We start from the raw sequence: 22,460 nt of genomic DNA on the forward strand, positions 1-22,460 counted from the left end.
TCAGCTTGTATTTAAAAAAAGAAAGAAAGAAGAAGAAGAAGAAGAAGAAAAAATTGAAATTTTCTTTTCTGTTAAGTTGAGAAGGTTTTTTCCCCACTGCCTCTACTTTCTTCTTAGAACAGTGTATGGCATTTAGTGTGTATCACTGTGCGTTTTGTATTGTACTGAGCCATTGCAAGCCTGTAATTAGTGAAACTAATAGTGTAGAGTGAAACTGCTAGAAATAGAGGTGTTTTCTGTGATGAAACAAAAATTTGCTTTTAGCCATAAAGACCCTAAAAAATGTTATATTACTTTTAGAAAAACGTAGTTTAAAATATTTGAGAGGTTAGTTTTTTTAAAAAAACAGAAAAGATTTGGTTATATTTTAGTTGAACTTCTCTGAGAGTTGTGTAACTGAATCTGAGTAACCAGGTTTTTCAGTCGTGTGTTAGGAACAAGTAATACTGATAATGCATGTTGAGAATGATTYGGAGTTAAGAAACAGAAGTGCCCAKCAARTATTGTAGTGGWGTGCTGCTCATCTGACCGAACTGCGATCTGCTGTCGGCCGCTTGTCAGAAATAGTGGAATATTCCCAAAACTCTTGGTAAGAAGGAAGCGCGTACACRCACCCCCGGACACATCATCTCAGCAGCTTAAGTACATCTTGCTTTACAAATGCGTGCTCAAGAAAACCTTTGTTTTTCGCCCTGCTACACTCCATGTTGGMGATGCTGTCGGAGACCCCTTGTCTCCGGAAACGGGCGACGGCGAGGTAGGAGCATGGGCAGCAGGCAAAGCTGCTGGCCGTAGCTCTAGCTTCCTTCGCTTACACCGGTCGGCTGGCTCCTACCGCCTTCATCGCAGCTGGGCACCGTGTCTTTCTRGCAGCTTTTTGCTGACCCCCGTCGGGCAGGTGTCTAACATGCCAGTCTGTGTTGAGTTGTCAATACTTTACACTACTTAACCAGTTTTTAACCATATAAGTTTTCAAATAGTATTTCTTCAGATAAATGATACATGGTATCTTTGGATCTTCTTCAGATTAGCTGTGTATACAGGGCAGTTTGGAATGGAAAATAATTTCATAGCATTAAAACCAGAGTTCTTTTTAATATGTGCTTTTAATGTTCATTCTCTAATACAATGCRTAAAGTAAAAAGACATAGCTCAAGGTAATTTCACTTGCTCTAATTCTCCTTGGCTCCCCTCATGTTTGTTTTGTGTGTGATCACTGTCAATTCAACACCCTCCCTCAATTAAAAGAAAATGCATAATTTATTTTTAGACTTCAACTTTGGTTAAAGTGGTATTAAGATACACGGGGGAAGAATAATAATGTTTATTTTGGTAACATCTATCTAGTTGGCAAGACTTGGTCTTTCCTTCCATGCCAAGTGCTGGATATGATTAGAACACTCCAATTACTTAAGTTTTTTCTAAATAAATAATGTGGGGGGTTTTGTCTGATAACTTATATTTGACCGTAATATATTTTGCTTGTTTTTATCATAATCATGATCATCATTGTGTTTTTTTTTCAAGAGTCCAAARTAAAGCTTTAAATAATAATTCTCCAAAACCCCACTAGTGGAATAGATCTGGTAATAAACCTGAAGAGCGCAAGCTTCACATCTGCTTTTAGATCATGTGGTCACGCTCTTCCCACAGCACCCTCCATGTCTCCCATTGATCCTTCATCCTTGTAGTTAAATTCACATTGGTCCACGGCTCATGACTTTAAGTTATAGTTATTTTCGGGTTCACACTAATAAAAAATTACAATGAATGAACTCCCCTTACTGTTCAAAAAATTTAAGGGAAATACAAGTATATAGTTGAATAATTTCTGATGAGATGTGGCACAGTGTCTAGTACCTGCAGTAATTCCTTGCAGATTCCTTCGTATTTAAGAAATAGTGAAATCTGGATGCTCAAAATGTTTTCTTTCCTATGCACAAGTTTCAAACACTGCTCTATTGGATTAACATGGTTACTTTGTAACTTTGATGACTGTTTTCCAAAAGGCAGTGCGCTATTAATATTTTGTTCTTTTGCATTGCAGGGGTTTCAGGACCATCATCATCTATAGCCATAGCTGGCACCAGCCAACCTGCCATCACAAAGACAACATCTGTTCTTCAAGATGGCGTTATAGTCACTACTGCAGCTGGAAACCCGCTTCAGAGCCAGCTGCCTATTGGGAGCGATTTCCCTTTTGCTGGTCACGAACACTCGCTTCATTTTCCGCAGAACAGCTCTTCAAACAACAATCTTCCACACTCTTTGAATCAAAACCTCCTCAATTCTCTGCCTATCTCTTTGCCAGTGAATCAGCAACATCTCCTAAACCAGAATCTATTAAATATACTACAGCCTTCAGCAGGAGAAGGCAAGTGTGAGGTCAACCTCAACCCTTTAGGTTTTCTCAACCCAAATGTAAATGCTGCTTTAGCTTTTCTCTCCAGTGACGTGGATGGGCAGGTATTGCAGCCTGTTCATTTTCAGCTCCTAGCAACCCTCCTTCAGAACCAAGCCCAAGCAGCTGCCATGCTTCCCCTACCATCTTTCAATCTGACCATCTCAGATCTGTTGCAACAGCAAAATAACCCTTTGCCCTCAGTAACACAGATGACAGCCCCACCCGACCACTTGCCGAGCACTCAGTCAGAGAGCAACAGGGTTGAGACCCTCCTCACCAACCCCTTGGGGAACCCCATGCCAAGCTTTGCAGGCACTGACACTACTTCCAACCCCCTGCTCCTTCCAGCTGTCTCTGGGGCCTCAGCATTAATGGCCTTGAATCCCCAGCTGGTGGGAGGTGTCCTGAACTCCGCGTCGGGCAACACCGCTAATCATCCAGAGGTTTCCATAGCCACCTCCTCCCAAGCAACCACTACCACAACCACTACATCATCAGCAGTGGCAGCACTGTCTGTCTCAACCCTGGGTGGTGGGACAGCAGTGGTGTCAATGGCAGAAACATTGCTCAACATATCTAATAATGCTGGGARTACATCTGGTCCAGCTAAACTCAACAATAACTCTGTGGTGCCACAGCTACTTAACCCTCTACTGGGGACAGGTCTGCTTGGTAAGTTCAATTTATTCACAGATTAAAAAAAAAAAGAAAAGGAAAAAAGGGGGTTGGGGAGGGGGAATTTCTAACTCTACTTTCTATTTTTAAATAATCCACTTTATCATATTTATTTTTAATAAGACTTTTATGTGTTACAGCTTGTTTATTTCTATTGAGAAAAAACACAATTTATTGTAAGAAATTTTAAATACGCACTTCTTTAATTCAGTAATACAAAATGCTGCTTTGGAAATTACCTTATCTTCTGTTCTTAATTCTGATGCCACCTAGACCTCCTGAATACCTTAACATTCTGCGAGCAACTGGACTTGTTTAATTTTTCAAGTAATAAAAGCTCAGGTGCATCTCTGGGATGCAGCGTTTCATTTCAAGTGCATGTGGCATCACAGGGTTAGTACGAGTAGCTGTGCAGTAGATGACAAATGGCCAAATGCATTTTTCCAAATGAATCAAAAGTGCCAGAACCACAAGCACGTTCCCCACAAAGTAATACCTAAAGCACTCGAAGTAAGTCCTTGCACAAGTTCAAAGAGGAAGTTTGCCCTTCGAGCCCTTTATTGTATATTTCTGTTCTCATATTTCTTCCTTTTTTAGGTTATCTTGTAGTTTAGGAACTCAGGGTMTCTCATTTGACAAGCACCTACCTCACAAAACAAGTGATAAAAAAATTATATTTAAATTCTCTTGTGTCTACTCTTTAGATTTAATTTRGTAGACTGTGTAATATAGCTGCTGTTCCTTTGTTGTTTGGACAATGTAAATTAATAAATATACTGTTAGCAGGAGTAAAATAGTGGTGAAGAGCAGAAAAGCATTGTATCTTAATGCATCAGACCTAGCTACCAAATTACTACTGTGAGCTCAACCCTACTTTTCATTTCTTCATGTAAAATACAATCAGCCAGTGATTCTGAAACCTTTACAAAAAATACGAGCTTATGATAACAAAAATCAGGAAACAGATACATTTTAAAGCTGTGTTATTAATTTTGTAAAATCAAGTCCAACAGCATGTTTATTTTACTAGAACTTGTATTTTTTGCTTTCATGCACAGTGAGATTTTCATTTAATAAAAAAAGTTAATACAGTTTTTGAAGTTTTCTCTTCAATGTTTTTTTAAAAAAGCGTTTAGGGTGTTGGCTGGCAAGTTTGTGATCCAAAAAGCCTTTGCTCTTTTGTAGTTAGGTCAAGTTATTTTGTCATAGTTAATGAAAAACCAGTTTTGTTGTTTTTTAAATTTTTTTCTCTCTCTCTCTTTCCTCTTTTCTCTTTTTTCTTTTTTCTTCCCCTCCTCCTCCTCCTCCCGCTCACCACCCCAGTGCGGTTTGAAGCAGTCTCTCTTTGGGAAGTAGGCGTAAGAGTCCAAGACACGGAGTATCRTAGCAGCTCCCTCTGCCATACTTGGCTGGTACCRTCCACAGACAGACAGACAGACRTGTCAGAGACTTTTAGAAAGGGTCCACATAGATGTGGCATGCAAAAGAAGCAATAGTGAAGAAATAAAGGAATAGGGAGCAGGAGATGCATGCCGTGAGGACCATTCTGTAGGAGACAGAAGGGGAAAAGTGTTGTTATACAGAGGCATTTGCTTAGCAGTCAGTTAAAATTTGAGCCAAGGAATTCCTGCCAACTTGTGAAAACTGTGCTGACCTGTGTGTCCCTGTGTTTGAATTGCAGGTGACATGTCATCTATAAACACTACTTTGAATAACCATCAGCTGAGTCATCTCCAGTCGCTCTTAAACAACAATCAGATGTTTCCTCCAAGTCAGCAGCAGCAGCACCTTCTCCAGGGGTATCAGAACGTGCAGGGCTTTCAAGGCCAGCCCCCCGTTCCTGGCCCGGCTAACAACCCAAACCCCATGGCATGCCTCTTCCAAAACTTCCAGGTAGAGAGCAAAATGAAATCAGTATCCAAACACATGGCTCTCGGGAGGTAAAACTCTATCCTCCAAAGTCTGAATTTTTGCTGAATGTTGAAGACAATATGGTATATATGGTTGCTTGCCTCTTTCAGTAGGTTTTGCATTTTGCAAAGCAGTATCATTTGCTACTGAGATTTTGTACCTTGCTTCTTAGAAGCTGAGTATATTGTCTTTGCGGAAAAAAAAATGTTGCAGTCTATATATTGAAAAAATTATGCTATGCATATTCTGACAGTTGCTATACATTTATAGCAAATTATTTTTCATGCTGAAAAGATTATCATAAATTCACTTTTTATGACAATTGTCACTCTGAAYGATTCAGTGATGAAAAGTAAATATTGTCAGTTTTTTACAATAACTAGGAACTTAAAAATTGATTRTAGGTTGTTATATCTACCAGTTCTCTTATATTCTCCCTGAAATTGAATGAAAAGGCTAGGTTGGATTTAGACAGTGCACGCTGAAGAAAGCAGCCGTTAGGATTAATATACAACAGCAAACTGCAAAATGATACCTCTATACTATCTGCCTAAATAGGCAGTCCTTCATAATGCAAGTTGAATTATTAAAATAACAAACTGACAGGAAGCATAGCAACCAAGATAGGTAATAAAAACAGAGTTATGGTATGTATTTAGTATTATTCAATATTACTGTGGTTGCTGCAAAATGCAAAAGGTAAAGACTGTAGCATGCAAATACTAGTGCCAGGGAGTGCTTTTAGKCTCTAAGAAGGAAAAAGAAGACCTGTCATTTTCTCAGTGTAGACATTTCACTGCTATTGCAAAATCACAGTCCTGTAATTGCCTATTACCTTTGTCTGGTTTTGTATGAATTTTCATAGCTGTRTCTCAGGGGTTTTTTTGCTTCATATGCTCAATTATATAAACGCTTAGTAGCAGCAAGTACTTAAAGGAGCTTTTCGAAATATTTTGCCCTTATTACTTAAAGCTTTTTGGTATTGCACTACCATTAATATGGTTGTCTTCACTCCCTACATATGTGACAAGAAATATAAAAAGCACAGTTACTTTAATCTGAAGGTTGCAGTTTACTGTGGCAGTGCCTGACATAATAGCTGCAATGCGAAGGGATGCAGACATGGTTTAGAAGGGACTGAAGTAAAAAGGTGTCCCATGAGAGAAGCACATAACAAAAAGGAAAAAATAGAAATGTTTTCCAGTCCCGGAAGGACAGTGATGGCCTACATTCCAAAAGTTCAAAGAACATAGAGGAGCCCAGAAGAACAGGTAGCAGGGAGAGGAGAAGAAAAATTGGGGTCCAAAAAGGAACAGAAGAAAATAGTTGAGAACAGAAATATTGACCTTGGTAGAGTTGCTTAGGACTTGAAAGGAAAAGGGAGGATGCAGTACTTCATTCAGAAGAGGAAACCCTTAAAARGATTCTAAAAGAGGAGACGATAGTATAGTCACAGCAGTGGATGGTAGGTTGTGTCATTTCATGCAAGGCTGTCCAATTTGTGCCATGAGGCAAAGTCTAACAGTGAGGATTTTTGTTTTCTTCTAAATTATGCTTTGTTTATTTTCTTCTRTCTACCTTTTCAGCCTTAAACTTTGTAATTGATATATAACCAAAATCAAATTTTTTGTGTATTGTAGCCCAGGTCACCCTCCCAATTTTTAATTAAAGTGAAACACAGTTTATCTGTTGAAGTGGCACTTTAAGCAGAATAGCAATTTCCATCCTTTTTTTTTTCAGGTGAGAATGCAGGAAGATGCTGCTGTCCTAAACAAAAGAATGATCACTCAAATGGGAATGACACCAGTTCCTGAGAGCTCCAACACTATGCTTCCTCCTTTCCAAGAAACATCTTGTGATTTGCAGCAAAGAACTGAACCATCTCTCGGACAACAGGCAAAGGATAACCTCAATGTCGCTGCTCAGGGTGATACATCAGTGGACGCTATCTACAAAGCGGTTGTAGATGCTGCAAGCAAAGGAATGCAAGTAGTAATCACCACTGCCGTTAGCAGTACAACACAGATGAGTCCCATTCCAGCTTTGAGTGCCATGAGTGCCTTCACAGCCTCAATTGGTGACCCATTAAATCTTTCTAGTGCTGTCAGTGCAGTAATCCACGGAAGAAATATTGCCGTTTCTGATCACGAAGGTAGGATAAGAAACACTAGAGGAACACGAATACTGAAGAATTCAGAACATGGTAAAAATTCAAGTGAAGGGGATGGGTATGAATATTACAAATCGACAAGTTGTAACACACCCAAAAAACAGTGGGAAGGGGAGCAAAGTCCTGTCAGTGAGATAAATAGGTGGAAATGTGATGAGTTTCTAGACCACTCTACCCATATCCATAGTAGCCCTTGTCATGAAAGGCCCAATAACATCTCCACACTGCCATTATTACAAGGTGAGCAGCATCAGATACTGTTATCACAACGAAACTGTCAAAGTGATAAAATGTTGGAGGAGAATTTCAGGTATAACAATTACAAAAGAACTATGATGAGTTTTAAGGAAAGACTGGAGAACACTGTGGAACGATGTGCACACATAAATGGAAATAGGCCTCAACAGAACAGAGGGTTTGGAGAGTTGCTGAACACTTCTAAACAAGACCTAATTCTGGAAGAGCAGTCTCCAAGTTCCTCGAATAGTTTGGAGAGTTCATTGGTGAAAGACTATATCCATTACAATGGAGATTTTAATGCCAAAAGCATTAATGGGTGTGTGCCTAGCCCTTCAGATGCTAAAAGCATCAGTAGTGAAGATGACCTAAGGAATCCAGATTCCCCTTCTTCAAATGAGTTGATACATTACAGGCCGAGGACGTTTAATGTTGGCGACTTGGTCTGGGGCCAAATCAAAGGACTGACTTCATGGCCTGGGAAACTAGTAAGAGAAGAAGAAGTTCACAATTCATGTCAACAAAACACTGAGGAGGGGAAGGTATATTTATATATATATATATATGTATATATATATATGCACATATCTATCTATATGCCTGTGCACACATGCATATACCCACACAAATGTTTATCAAAACTTTATTTTGATATATTTTTTTCTGTCTCTTACTCTAGTAATACAAATTACTTTATTTCATACATATAACTTGAAGAACTGAATTTATCCCGTAATTATCTAATGAGAAATTTCTATCAATGCCATGAAATATGTTAAGATTCTGTTCAAGCATAATTATGCTTTACTAAGTAATTTGTCCACAAAAGACTTACTACACAAAAAATATTTGGCTTTAACAGAAAATTGTTTAACTTAGATTTTGTAATTACTTGAACTTCTGGCTGTTTCTGAAGAAACTGATTTGGTGTGTAAGGTTTATGTAGACATCCAGAAGTGGTGAAAACTTCAAAATGTGAAACTCGTCTAACCCGTAATGGTTAGCTGAAGAGTCTGAATGGTAGAATGAAGAATCTGTAACAAGTAAAAGGTTGCTGACTGGCACATAYGCTTTTTGGGAGGAAATGTATAAGCTTTTCCTCTTTGACAGCAGGTTTTAAACGTCTGTTAATGGGGAAGATACCATCTAGTTTAAAATACCATTGTAGAAAAACGTAAATTCTAAAAATGTGTAAACAGAAAACAAAGATCTAGTGAAGTAACTTTTTCTCTCCAGCACAAAAAAAAATGGAGCCACTTAAAAAATATACCGGTTTTTCCCACGTTCCTGCTGAATGTGATGTASGAGAGCAGTCGCAGGGACGTGAGAACGGCCGTGCTGAGTCGGACCAGAGCACTCCGCACTCCTTTCCCCCAGCGATGCCAAGAGCAGGTATCGAGAGGAGGGCGCAGGCCCGTGCTGGCGAGCGTCATGCTAGCAAAATAAGGGCTAGCTTAAAAAAGAGAGTGGAAGAAAAACGATGGAGAGACCTGCCTGCAGAGGAAGCCCCTTTGGTGCGCTCCTACTGCATCGCACCTATAGCAATGGAAGTAAAAAAGGAGCGTTAGACGGAGAACGTCTAACGCGGCCGCTCGTACTGCGCTTCAGACTCCCGAAGCTACCTGGGGCTGACGCGCGGACGTCGCTCACCCAGGCAGTCCGACAGGTCTCTGACGGATTTGTACGGCAAATTAACTGGGGCGATGCTTTGGCCRGAGCGGGTTCAGCAGACCCTGCGTCTCCGTTTACAGAGGGCTCCTCGCGGGCGCCTGTGCCTGCAGAGCTTGCAAGGGATCCTCCTGGAGCCTTGGGAACAAAAGTATTTACTCTAGAGAAGTCAGCCTGCCCTACCAGCAGGATTTGCTTGCCTCGGAGCTCACGCTTTATAAAGGGATAGGTCCCCAAGCTATAACACACATTTTTAAAGTGTAGGCAAAAATTTCTTAATAATACAGTGGTCTTTGGYGGACCACGAACTGTAAACGATTAAATAAAAATGGAGAAATGAAGAGGTGAACAACATTGCTGTCCTGTATGAATTACTGGTGCACTTCTTACACTGCATGCATGTTCCAAGTATGTGTTAATGTCACAAAATTAATTGCATATCAGTATTTATAGGATTATTTTTAATACATTTTAAGAGCCCATATTTTTATAACTTTTGTAAACAGCAGAAAATTTTCACATTTGCATTCCTTAGCAATTTTATAACTTGACTCACCGACTTGTGAGTACAAAAACGTACAGTTGCTGTTGTGCAAGCATACGTTCTACCTACCTTAATTTTGTCTCTTATATATACGTATAACAATATGTATATTTGTTGCATAACGTTATATTTAATGGCGTAGACTTTATCGTATGCTGGGGCTCGGACGGCACGGAAGCCAGCTCTGGATCGCTTCCGCCCTGCGGGACCGCGCACGCTGCTGCTCGTGCGGCCCCGTCAGAGCGCTTTGTCGGAGGGCGCGGGAGAGGCTGCCTCAGGCTCCCGTCACCCAGCCCCACGCGACGGGGCGCCTTTACATCCAGAGGATCTTTCGTAGAGTCATAATAATTAATAATAATAAGCATGTCTAATTTTCTCCAGCCTGAAATGCACTATGAATAACTGCTCAAAGGTCAGGAGCGGAGGTAGAAAGCTGGGATATAAGAGCGAAACAGAGAGGTGAAAATGAAGCGTGAGGAGGACGCGCACGTGCTGCGCGTCGGTTCTGCTGCGGCTGAGCAGCGGCGGGGGCTCTCGGTGCGGCTCCCCGGCGCCCGGGCGCTCCGGCGGCCCCCGGGCCGGGCACGCCCCCGGGCCGCCGCGGAGGAGCCAGGCAGACAGACCCGCAGAGCAAACGGGCCTCAGAAACTCTGCGCTTCTGAAAATCCTGAAGGGTTGGACYTCGTGGTGGGAGTCACTAGTAGCAGTCTGGGAAGTTGCATTTTCTGAGGAGAGTTCTTAAAGCATCTTAAATATTTAAGTATTTGTATGATCAAGTGTTAATTTCTTAAATTGTAGCGCCAGTTTTGCTATACTGTGGGATTTCCTTGTGTGTTGTCTTTTCTCTATATCATATATGAACTTAATTTTTATTTACCTTTAAAAGAATTTGGGTATTAAATGTAACAATATTTCTGTTTGAAGAGCAACTTGAATGGTGCCCCTCTGACAGAGGGGAGAGAGGTTGAACGTGACTTTTTTTCCCAATGAACACCTGCTTTTTGGTCGTTGGAAAAATGAGGAGGGATCTAAGGGAAGCAGAGCAGTAGCAGCAGAAGTTTCTGAAAAGGGCATGGTTATGTGGATAAATATTTAGTGTTTGGAGGAGAGGTGCAAAAGCAGATGCTAGCAAAATAAGGGCTAGCTTAAAAAAGAGAGTGGAAGAAAAACGATGGAGAGACCTGCCTGCAGAGGAAGCCCCTTTGGTGCGCTCCTACTGCATCGCACCTATAGCAATGGAAGTAAAAAAGTAAATGCTAGCAGATTTTTCTGATGTTCTGCCATCATAAAATTCARAAAATTAAGGTATTGATTCCTTTTGGGGACTTAAGATTTAAGTCGCTTGTTATCCAAACATCATATGAACTGCCTAAAAACAATTTACCATTAAACTTTCCTATATATCTAATGGCAGATGTATGCAAGCTTCTGCGAGGTTTGCTGCTTAGGTACACAGAGCTATCAGGGATATGGATACTCTACAATTTAGTGCTCCTTCATATCTCTGTCACGCAGTACAGTTTCATAGGCAAAGGCTTGGACTAATTACAGTATTGTGCTTTAATTCTGTCCAGGTTGAAAATTAGCTTTTTCTTTAGCTGTTCCTCAGACATCCTATAAAAATAAGGATCGCGTTACGGCCATAGTGCAGGCTCTGCTTCCCGTAGTAGCGTTTTAACTGAGGGCAGGCAGGGCAGCGTATGCGTTTCGGAGGGCGGTTTGTTCATCCCCCGCGTGCCGTGCGCCTTTCGGTCTCACGGTTCTCCTCGGGGGGGAAAAAAAACCTCGGCAGCTCCAAGCAGTTATTTGGAGTAGATAGCATTTCACGTACGCATTTGCGTTTTTACAGCGTCGGATTAGGGAATGAATTATTTTAAGTGTCTGCTGTTTTATACGAATAGTAAGCCTAATCTGAAGGGCAAGGTGTATTTGTTTAATTTCTTGATCCATGCTGTCCAGAGTACAGTCTGTCGTGTAATTGAATCTGTTTCATGAAAATGGAAGTTTTGCCTCCCAGTGTGCCGGTTTCACCAGTGGTGACGGCCCCCTTGCGAGTTCCTGAAACTGCAGTATTCCAAGATTTTGTTAGCAGATGCATAAGTTCAAGACGTGTTAAATTTGGTCTAAGGATTTACTATTAATAATAATATTATTATATTTATTATAATTTATTATTTAGCCTTATTTCCAGAGATTTTGTAAACTTGCTCACCCGTTAACTTCAGGTCGTCGCTTCTGAAAATCGGCTTCATTGTGAATATAAATTACTTAGTAATTGAAAGGTCGGATTTAGAAGGAAGTTGCATTTATTTTTTTTTTTAAGATTGTACACAGGCATGCTTAACAAATTCATATTTATTGACTTAATTTTCTTAGTGTCAGAACACAAGTTGTACTTATTATTAATGAAACAAATGTTATATAAAGGTCGTGTGAAGTTATGCAAAGATTAAAAATGAGCCAAACAAAATACAATGCTACTAACAAAGAAAAGGAATTTCTCAGTTCTTTTCTTTTTTTTTGGTCAATGCAGAAATGACTGCGAACCAAGTCAAAACAACATGCAGAGTTAACTGAGCTCATGCAAATGATAAAATCATATAGCTGTAATTCATTTTCTTTCTTGTTTGTATTGTTTATCCTAGTAATAGCTGGTACCTCTGCAGTGGTGCCAGTGGTTATGTGCAGAGGTTTCTATACAGATTGCATGTAATACTATATTCTGGCTGATTTCAAGAGACTTAATGTCCAATTAAAGTACTTAAAGTACCAGTTCAGCAGCCCTTTAGAGCACATGCTCAAATTCATTCCTAAATCAGCAAATCACTGAAGGATGAACTTAAGTGCAGGAGAAAAAAAGACCTTTATCCGAAACAGAAAAGGTAGCTGGTTAATGCATAAAGCAAGCTTTTTTAGGGGCCGTGGGTTTTTTGTTTGTTTGTGTCTTTTAACTTAAGTGTTTCCTGTGGTCCTTCTGCAAAAGGAATGAATTTGGGCATGCTGTTAGCAGCACTGCTGAACTAAATACTGAAATACTATACCTGGAAGCTAGAGGTGATGTAAAACTCTCTAATGTTGATGACATGTTAAAATTGTATCGTGTGTATGAGAAAACTTAACATTTTAATGCATTCCGAGTGGTTTCAAAGGTGTAAAAATGTGTAAAATGTGAGTACAGAATATGAGACTTAAACGACAGTGTTCGTATTAATAAGACAAAAACTCGATTTTTGAAATATGATTTTSCTTCTTAATTTTGCTTTCCTAGATGTCATGCTTTTACTTTTTATGCTTCTGTTGCTAGTGGTGTGGACACGTAGAGGAATTGCGTACGTGTACGTACGAGGGGGTACGAGCAGGTTTACCCGAGTGTGTGCTTTGCTGGGAAGGTTGGTGTCTTAGAGGTGCAGTGAAAATTARGCTCCATAAAAAATGCACGTCTAGCAGTAAAGTAAAAGCGGTGTTTAATAATTGCAGGTCTGGGTAATGTGGTTTGGTGTTCATACCTTCACTCAGGTGGAGCCGGAGAAGTTGAAGACACTAACGGAGGGTCTAGAGGCTTACAACCGAGCCAGGAAAAGGAACAGAAAGTGAGTAACCGCTTATTTATTCACTAGTGGGGAGGGTCGGTGGAATGGTTTTGCTTCCAAGGCTTTGGGGCTCCGCAGACCTCGGGAGCTGAGTTCCCGAGTGTTCCCCGTGTCGCGGCGGTCCCGGGCGCGAGCGGGGAGGCGAGGTCCGGCCAGCCGCCGTGTCTGAAGCGAAACGCGCGGCGCGGGCCGGGGGACGCCYAGCCGGTCCGAGGAGGCGTGGAAGACGCAGGAGACGGCAGCGCGGTTTCCGAAGGGCCCGGGCCTCCCGGCCGCGCACAGCGAAGCGGGAGCTGCTGCTGCTGCCCCTTTCCTTAGAGTCGCTTCAACCTTTCCGCACGCTTTTGTCCCGTATTTCTGCTTGTACGTGTTTCACGTTAGCAGTTCCAGCCTTTTGCTTTTTCTTCGTGAACCAGCGGGTCGCTCCMTCCTCTTCTCCCTTTTTGCCGTTCTAAGTTTATCTGAAAAACTTAGTAATCTTCTCGTGGTCTTCTCTGCGGTGTGTGTCTCTGCGGTACCTTGCATCTCGTCACCCGTGGGCCCAAGTTTTGGGGACATTTAAGCTAGAGGCAGTGGTTGCTCGGGGGACACAGCTGCCTCCTGTTAGTGCCTGTTGCCGTCGTGAGCGTAGCGTGCGAGTGCTCGGCCCCCCGGCCCRTCGCGTGCTGCCGCCTGCCCGGGCGCTTGCGTGATGAAGAACACACCGGTGCAGAAACCGAGGAGAAATCYATTTTAAGACCCTGAACTACATCACAAAGGTTGAGCATCTTTGGCAGAGCGAGCTTGGAGTCCAGATCCTCAACATGACGTTCGGATCCCTCAAGCCCTGAGTCGCTCGTCCTGTTTCCGCAGTTCCTTTGCCTCGGGCTTACGGCATCTTCCAGCTTCGGCAATGAATGTTACTTCCACCACTGCTGCAAAAATCTTCTTTGCTCACAGTCCTGACTCAATCTCCACATCTATGCACATTAAATTAGGCGGAGGTRGAAAAAATGTCTGTGAAAGTAAAAACTGTATTATAGTGTGGATAGTAGCAAGGGGCAATTCAGGTTGCACAGAAAACCCTAAATTTGTGAATTTTAACTGTTAATCTAACCTAAACTGTTACATTTTTTTTAACGTGAATGTTTTGCATGTTCAGTTTCTAAGGTTTTCCACCAAATAGCCAGAACAAATGTCATTGCAGTGCATTTGGTCAGCGTAGTCAGATGCTTTAGATGTGCTGCATCAAGCTTTGCCACGTCAGCTGCAAGCACGGTCCAGAGCATTTTGCGGAGAACTTGCCTAGAAATCGCTGCCGTGTTCTGCTTGGGGATCTCTCAGGGGAATGGTGCGCTCCCTGAATCGTGGTGTTTGCTCTAGGCTCTGTAAGGTGATGTGCTCTGGTGCAAACTGCTCGTCCTTCCAAGCTGTCTTGGTTCCGCCTGGTCAAGGCTTCTCTGTCCTTAGTGGGCCCGTGTCTTTTGGCGTGAAGCCGGTCATGATGTAGCAGCTGCCTCACCTGTCCATCTGTGGTCTCTTCTGCAATAGCTGCTGGAGTCTTCCCTTCGTAAAGCCTTGTCTGGTCCAATTTTTGTTCTTCCCAAGCTTTAGAGGTTTTTATATTCTTCTGTCTGCTAGTGTTCTCTGGTTCCACTGCAGCAAGTATCTCCTGAGTGTCTTCATCCAGTACCATGTTCTCCTCYTCCTGTGCTTTCATATCCCTCAGTGCATAGTTCTCATTCCAGGCTGCTCTCTGGTCAGGAACGTGCKTTTCAATACTGCCATCGTTACCATCCCTACCATCCATTCAGATTTAATGAGTTATTTCAGAATGCAGCCTGAGCATGGCCCACTCGTTTGGGAGTAAAGCCTGCGGCGTGCCTCTTCCTGTTGGACATGTGCCGTCTTCAAAGTCAAACAGGACTCGAGGCGGGGAAGAGCTATTGCACCTCTTCCGCTACTTTTCCAGCTTCCAGCTGCAGCCGGTCTCCATCCTCCACCTCAGTTTCTCTGTCCCCTGTGCATTTGGATCTGGTAGCTGCTTGCATGCCACCTTCTCGGTCCCTCTCAAGAGCCGCTGGCCATTAGAGGCTTTCAAAGAGGTTAGGTGATGGCTTTTTAACAGGAAGAAGAAACTATTGCTAGAATCTTTTCAATGTAATTTGAAAAAAAAAGAYATTCACAAATTTATTTGTATCACTAGAGACCTGATGCATATATTTATTTGATATTAAACTTTCAGGTTTTTAAGCAAAATAGATGCAGTAAATAGATACTTAAGTTATGGGCACTTCTAAAACTTTGATTTGCTCAGTAATATCATCTTCATGGTGCAGTGTAAATAGCAGTAATGCTTTAAGAATATAATTCAAATGATTATTTTTATATTAAATRCTTTCAAATGGCTGGTTGGCCAGATAGCAATAACTTTCATAAACATCATAATAAGGGCGGAAGAGACCTCGAGAGGTCGTTGATTGAGCTCCTGCCCAAAGGCAGTATAGTAAGAAAAAAAYTGGGGGAAAAAAGACTATTATATAATGCTTCCTATGATTATTTTAATTGCTAGTGTTGTTTCATTATGACAATGAAAATTGATGTAGTGGAGTGACATCCCTCGCTTTCGGGATTGCCATACGTTAGAGCAAGTTCATGGAAAATAATAAATCTTCTAAGGAGGATCGCTAAGGTTTTATTGTTTTAACTGAGAAATTATGCCGCCGTACCATACCGTTTTAAAATTTGCCCTCATTTTGTTAGGACTGATTGCTACTGAACTGCTAAGTACTCTGTTAATGCTGWACTAAGCATCARCTCAAATGCAGTTCTGTTAAAACARAAATTCAAGCTTTTAATGTCAATACAGAATTTTTGGTATTTTGAAAACTAGTGGTATGCACACCTGCGGAATACGAATTTAAAATTGCAGTTGCTTTTAGTTTCCATTGGAAGCTTTCATTTAAACACCCGTTCTCTGTATACACACATTTATCCTCAGTCTAACGCCATTTAAAATCAATTGTGTTACAGCATGAGGTTTCTCTGTACCGTTTGTAAWGAACTTCAATTAATTTAATCTTGAATTTTAGGCAAATAATGTTATTAAAAAGCACTTCATATTTGGTTTGCAAACACTTTCATTTTAATTCTCTGATAAAAACAGAGATTAAGTTAAGTAGTGGAAAAAATTAGATAAAGACATACTGGGCTGCCGATAGAGCAGTTGACTAAAACACTTTACATGTCCTGGAGGCAGCTTGAGATGTAAAACCTCCTGCTAAGGGACATGCCGGCCAGGAACGTTACGCTACTAACCTGCCTTTGCAGTGCAGGTGGACTCGTGGTAGTGCCGTTGTAGGAAGTTCTGCTGCTTCTGAGCAAAATTCTGCCGCTCATTTGTCACGTCGAAGAGTTTGTTTGTCCAAGTTGCTTTAGTTCCCCTCGTTTTTGCAAAGCAGCGTAGGTGAGGCCGTTCAGAAACCCATGTGGACGTGCCACGTTTCGTTTGAGAATCTTTACTTCCATTTATCCTCTAATTCTTCTGGCTGATTTAAACGCAATCAGAATAATTCATTTTGAAGTTACACAAAAYTCCTTTAGCCCCGATTAACTAATTAATTCAAAGCCTTAGTTAAACTTGTGCAACTTCCTACATGGGTGAGTTTTCTTGCGAAGCTCTCGGTAAGGCTTCCAGCACGTYGCTGAAAGCTGGAGAAGCGTAGAGGAGCAGAGAGCAAAGGGGAGGTTTTGGGGGAGTTTGGTTTTTTTGGGTTTTTTTTTTTTGATTTTTTTTATTTGTTTTTTTTTCTTTTAACTTTTCTGTGTGATTCGTGCCTTGGCATAGCTCAGATGACCGATGCAAAATGGTGTTAGGGACTACCTCATCCGAAGAACGACCGACCAACCCTCTGATCTCTCAGCTGTAGCGATAGTTAAACACCTTCCGAGGGGGAGCGAGGCGGGTGCTGTTGGTGTCGTCTGTCCGTGCGGCTTCCTCTGCAGTCTCCRGCCGGTGCTGTTCATCCCTATGGATCTTTTAAGCCCCAGGGAGGGACGTCCTGGCTGACATGACCTTCTTTCTCGAAGGGGAAGATTTTTTAGAAAACCTCTGCTTCTGTGATGGTCTAGCCAGTGAGCAAGTCCRTCAGTGTCAGCTTGGGCCAAGCTGTGTTGCTTCCTCTCTGTGCTTGATCTTGCTTTAAGATGCAGGGCAGCACTCCTCCTCCTGCCCTCATTTCTGCATCTCCGACGTTGCGGTAATAGCGCTTTCCCACTCCAGACGGATATTGTGACGGACGCTCGTAGAAGTGTCTCTCGTCTCCAGGACAGTCTGTCTCCCATCTCGTATTCAGCCATTCCTCTTCAAGTTCATTTTTCTTCTAAATGTCTCTGTTGAGTTGGACTCGCCAGAACGAACCAGCCCATCTTTTAAGCCCAGCTCCACACTTGTCACTTGTGCCTGAGTACTGCTTGCTGGCTTGCAGCTCTGAGCAAGGAGCCGTAGSAGTACGACCCGTAGTGCTGAGTACGGTGCTTAGGTGGGGCTTCAAATAAATACGTATAAATCAGAAACGTCAGTGTAATATCAGGTGTGGATGGGGCTACCCAATGACTTGGGGTAACTTGAGATTTGGAAGAGGAAACTATTCTACCTCCCTTCCTTCAGCTGAAGGCTCCAGAGCCTTCTGCTCTGCATCTCCGTCCCTCTGTTAGCTACGAGGGAAACCCGGCGGATTCGCTTTCCCGGTTTGTCRTAGCCCTCGGTGCGCTGGCTTTCCRRGAGAGGGACGATGTGACTTCTGTTCCTCCGGGGGATTGAACGTGGGAGGGCTATTTAACTTCGAGCCTCATGCTTTGGTAAGAGGAAGACTTTGTAGAACACGCACTGATTTTTCAAGAAGCGATCCGTCCTTAGTCCTTCCTAAGTGTACCGCTGAAGTGTAACTAGCGGTACRAAGTAAACGCAGCGCGTGACGTGGCGCGGGAAGCAGGCAGAGGCCAGCGGTACCCTGGGCTCGGTAACGCCGCAAGTCTTTGAGGGCTGGAGTCCTACCAGCTGCTCCTCGCCGCGGCCCGTGAGAGCCTGACGCTTGCTGCTCTCCTGATCTAGCGATGGAAAGAAAAACACGTCGCACAAAACACTGTGTTTTTATTTAAATATAAAATAATAGTTCCAGATAGGTGCGTTACTGTGAAGTTCTCTTGCTTGYTTTTCACGGCTGTAGCCTCAGTTGTGGCTGTTGTAAGTAGCAGCTCATTAAAGCGCTGTCTTTAATTTTCTTTTGTCATTATAACTGAAGCCTTTAGTTTACCTAATGTTGTGTATAGGTCTGGTTTTGCTATTTGTCCTGTAACTACCTGGGAGGCTGAGTGCAGTTAGTGGAACATGTCTGGTGAGTGTGTGTGTTTCTTTACTATGAATCTTAGAAGTCTTTTTCTGTGACTAAGCAATACTGATGACATTAATTTTTTCTCCCTAGAAGTGGAAAGCTAAATAACCATTTAGAAGCTGCTATTCATGAGGCCATGAGTGAACTAGACAAAATGTCTGGGAATGTAAGTCTCTCTTCATGTTAGCAATAATTTTTTCTATTTTCAATGTTTGTGCATGTGTATCAAATTGAAGACCGGGGATGTTGTTTTTCATTGCCTTTTAATACAAATTTTGTTTGCATTTTCTTAAATGATGTGGAATTTTCAGTATTTCTCTGGTATTAAAAACTGAAGCTGTCTAACAATTCTGAAAAGCTGCAAAAGATGTATGATTTTAGTTACATTGCCAGTTATACTTTTTACAAAGATGGATTCCTGGACATGCTTTTTACCCCTGCAGCTTGATAATATTCAGATCGGTTCCAGTGCTGCTYGCGTGCCTTGTTTTATTCTGACTAATGATACAAAATCAGGCCCATTTGTTTTTCAGTAACTTCTTAGTTACCGAAAATAAATTTAAAAGTATCATTCTTTAGAATGTAACACTCTCTGAATAAACTTGTTGTCTTATGAAATGAAAAATTTTGTCATGGACGGTAAGTTAAAAAGAGTATTCCTAGGATCTAATCTAGCAGTRCTTCTTTTTAAAATATTTGCACTGTTATTTCGCACGCTCAGCATCTTCCTAATTTAAAAACTGGCTTATATGATGCTCTGATCTTCCTATCACAATCATGTCTGTAGTTCCATTAAAGCAGACTTAGAAGTGCATAAAAGGGTATCAGAGCGCATGGAACAACCTATCTCTCATAACGTGTCACTGGCAGTTATTCAAGTTATTAATTATAAAACATTTGAAGGCATAAAAGGTTCTTTTTCCTGATATTTGATGCTCTGTACTGAAGGTACTTGGACAGATGCATATTTAAAAGAAGGAGTAAACCTCCTGATTGTAACCCTCTTGCAAATAAAACGGAACCGTGAGCCTGTTCGTGGCCCGCACGTCGTCCGTGTCGGTCGCACCACGGTTCGGGTGTCTGGGCTGGGCAGTTCACCGATGGCAGGTCCAGCACGGAGTGTTTGTAGCGCCGGTGTTAATGACAGCTGGATGCTGCCTGCGTTTCGACTGCGATCCAAACCGGCCCGGGGGAAGCTGCTGCGATTGGCTTTGCTGATCCGGTTGCCGCTAACGCAGGAACGCTGATGTGCCAGGCTGCGAGGCTCTAATAGTCTGGAATTATATTTTAATCATCTTGTCACAGAAAACTTTGTAATCAGGGTTTATTTCTGTGAATATTACGATTGTTGGAAACAATCGCAGGGAATCAGCGGTTGTTCTCCTCGTAGTGACTTGCATTTTTTTTGCAGCTACTGCTGTTCAGATGTCAGTTGTTGGGAATGAAAAGCATGTGCAAACAGGATAATTAGCTTGAAGTAGTATTCCTTCTGTAAGAGCCATTAAATATACAGGCATTCRGGAAGGAAGCAAGGAAACGATTTAACACGTTGCCCAAGGATTTGCTGTTCTGGCCTGGCTGCGGCGCGCGAGCCGAAGCTGCTCTTCCCCGAAGGCGAGCTCGCTCTCGCCCGGCGCCTCTTCTGCTCGTGCTGTGCTTCTTTCTGACTGAGCAGCCCGGGATGAAGGAGCATTTCACATCGAAATCAGTCCAGTCCGTAACGTGAAATTGAAGTTCTCATTTTAACGTTAAATGAAAACAGAGTTTGCTAAACATAGCTTCTTCGTTAATGGTGTTGCCGCAGGCCTGAATTCRACCTCTCATTTTTTCCACGTTAGCAGTATTTTCTGCCTACCTGCGTTTTGCTTTATCACTATTGGCACAGTGATTTATGAAGATCAGTCTCATAGCGTTTGGCGTTGCATTACAGTTTTTGTTGCAGACTTAATGTAGTCGGTACCGGTCTCCGAGGTAGCGAGGGTCTGCGATGCACGGGTCGTGGCACCCGGGACGTACGCATCCTGGCAGCGTGTTTTAAAGTGCTTGAGCTTCCGTTTAATTCCAACTTCCACGCAAACATTAAATAATAGGAACCGTTCCAYGAGGGCGGCGTAAAAGCAGCTCAAGCAATCCTGTAACTCATTTATTATTGACTGGTTACTTTGCCTAAATGTTCCTTGCTAACGTGTAAATATGCTTATTTTTAGGTCCACCAAATCCCCCAGGGAGACAGACAAGTGAAGCCTCCAAAACCCAAGCGGAGGAAGATCTCCAGATAACATTGAATGTCTTTGTTACTGGTCCAGTGCTTATCAACGTGAACATGCACATAAGTCTGTGTGTAGGTATTGATATAGACGTGGTTATATCAATATTTATATGAAGACAGATAGATACCATCACTGGGTGCTACGTGGATTAGTGGTACAATATTTTTGATGATTAGGAGGGATAGTGGTTGCTGGATAAGCCAATCAGAAATCTTGGAAGGTTACAGTAACAATGTCAGATGATTACTGAAATTTTTTTCTATAATACTAAAATTGTGATTATAAGAAATAGTCCAAATGTTTCTGAGAAATTTTCATTGTGTATATAGATAATACAGAATTTCATGGTGATATCTGAAATGTAAATATTGTACAATATTGTCATGTACAAGCGTACCTAATGCACACTTTATCTTTTATTGTACAAAAAAATAGTGTACAAAATTCTTTGGTTTCTATTGAGTACACATACAAGAGACTACCAGTGTAAAGTGATAAATAAAAATACAGCCTAAATGCTTTTATATGATAATGTAAAAGATGCTGTTTTTGTATTTAACAGCAGAGAGAAGGCATGACAATGTAATACCGTAATGATGACATACGCCTCACGCCGCTGCGTGTTCGTTTCTCTTGTCTGTTCGGAAGGAGCCTTGCCTGGAGGCGCTGTGCTCCGGTCCCGGGCTCGGCAGCAGAGCGCAACCCTGCAGGTTCCTAAAGGGATGTGGGATCGCAGGTCTAACAAGTAACTCAAAGGCTGCAACTATTGGTTGCGTTTTTATTTACTTAACTTTTAAAGTAGGATGCTGTAGATTTTATTATTAAAAAGAAAAAAAAGTAGATGGACTATTTTAGTCAACCATTTCTGTAGTTAAAGTTTCATAGCCACCTGGTAAACTAAACAGTTTTTATCCCCAGTAACACTGAACCCTCAGAACCCCCTAGATTTATTAGCTTAAATGGCCTAACTTCATTAACCATCGTGTTTACTTTTAACGGGGCAGAGGCCCTGGTTTAGCAATGTGCTCCGTACCGATAGCGGTTTGGTTTTGCAGTAGAGCGAAAGGGCAAATGCTCCACGGTGTTCGCAAACGGGACGCCGGTGTCCATCTTGCAGTGTTATTACGAAAAACTAAGGGTGGCTTACAAAACTATTAGCAACAGTAATTTTTATCAGTATTATGTAACATATCAGATTTATTTTATTTAAAAAGAATTATTTATACCATTAACAGATTCTTATATATATTAATGTGGCTGAAATGTGGAGGTTAAATCTATTAACCAAATTATTTATGTTATATTAAGTGAGAAATGTGAAACGTATGTAGAAAAAAATTAATACACTACAGATTTAAAAGTCTAAAGCTATGAGCCATTATAAAATTAACAAACGGAAGTGTAGCACAACATTATTTCACTTTTATTTCGTTTGTCTTTAACCCGGATGCTGGCGGTGGTGGTGGAAGCGATGACGCCCGCCGTCCTCGAGGCTCCCCGGAGTAACTCTCCGTGCGGCGCTGCTGCCGCCCGGACGGAGCCCTGAGCCCTGCTCCGTCCCGGGGCACCGCTTCCCTCCGGGCTCCTTCCTCCCCGCGTTCCCGGGTCTCTGCTCCCCG

At 41.9% G+C, this 22,460-nt stretch overlaps 1 protein-coding gene across 11 annotated transcripts in view; it reads left to right on the plus strand.

Moving 5' to 3' along the window:
* MBD5 (methyl-CpG binding domain protein 5) overlaps positions 1 to 22,439 on the plus strand; it is an 89,985-nt gene extending 67,546 nt beyond the window's left edge. For 7 of the 11 annotated variants that reach the window (XM_085308563.1, XM_085308581.1, XM_085308597.1 and 4 more), the window contains 6 exons: positions 2,048 to 3,076; positions 4,761 to 4,972; positions 6,731 to 7,939; positions 13,087 to 13,199; positions 18,662 to 18,737; positions 20,779 to 22,439. In XM_085308563.1, coding sequence (XP_085164689.1) covers positions 2,048 to 3,076; positions 4,761 to 4,972; positions 6,731 to 7,939; positions 13,087 to 13,199; positions 18,662 to 18,737; positions 20,779 to 20,850 — 2,711 coding nt within the window. In that variant the 3' untranslated portion in view covers positions 20,851 to 22,439. The remainder of the gene's footprint in view (positions 1 to 2,047; positions 3,077 to 4,760; positions 4,973 to 6,730; positions 7,940 to 13,086; positions 13,200 to 18,661; positions 18,738 to 20,778) is intronic. The other 4 variants (XM_085308624.1, XM_085308640.1, XM_085308645.1 and 1 more) reach the window with 4 other exon arrangements.
* Positions 22,440 to 22,460: the final 21 nt, after the last annotated feature.

The sequence above is a fragment of the Rhea americana genome, unplaced genomic scaffold (genome assembly GCF_003343005.1).
Source record: "Rhea americana isolate MKP2758 unplaced genomic scaffold, rheAme1 scaffold_105, whole genome shotgun sequence".
Classification (NCBI taxonomy): domain Eukaryota; kingdom Metazoa; phylum Chordata; class Aves; order Rheiformes; family Rheidae; genus Rhea; species Rhea americana.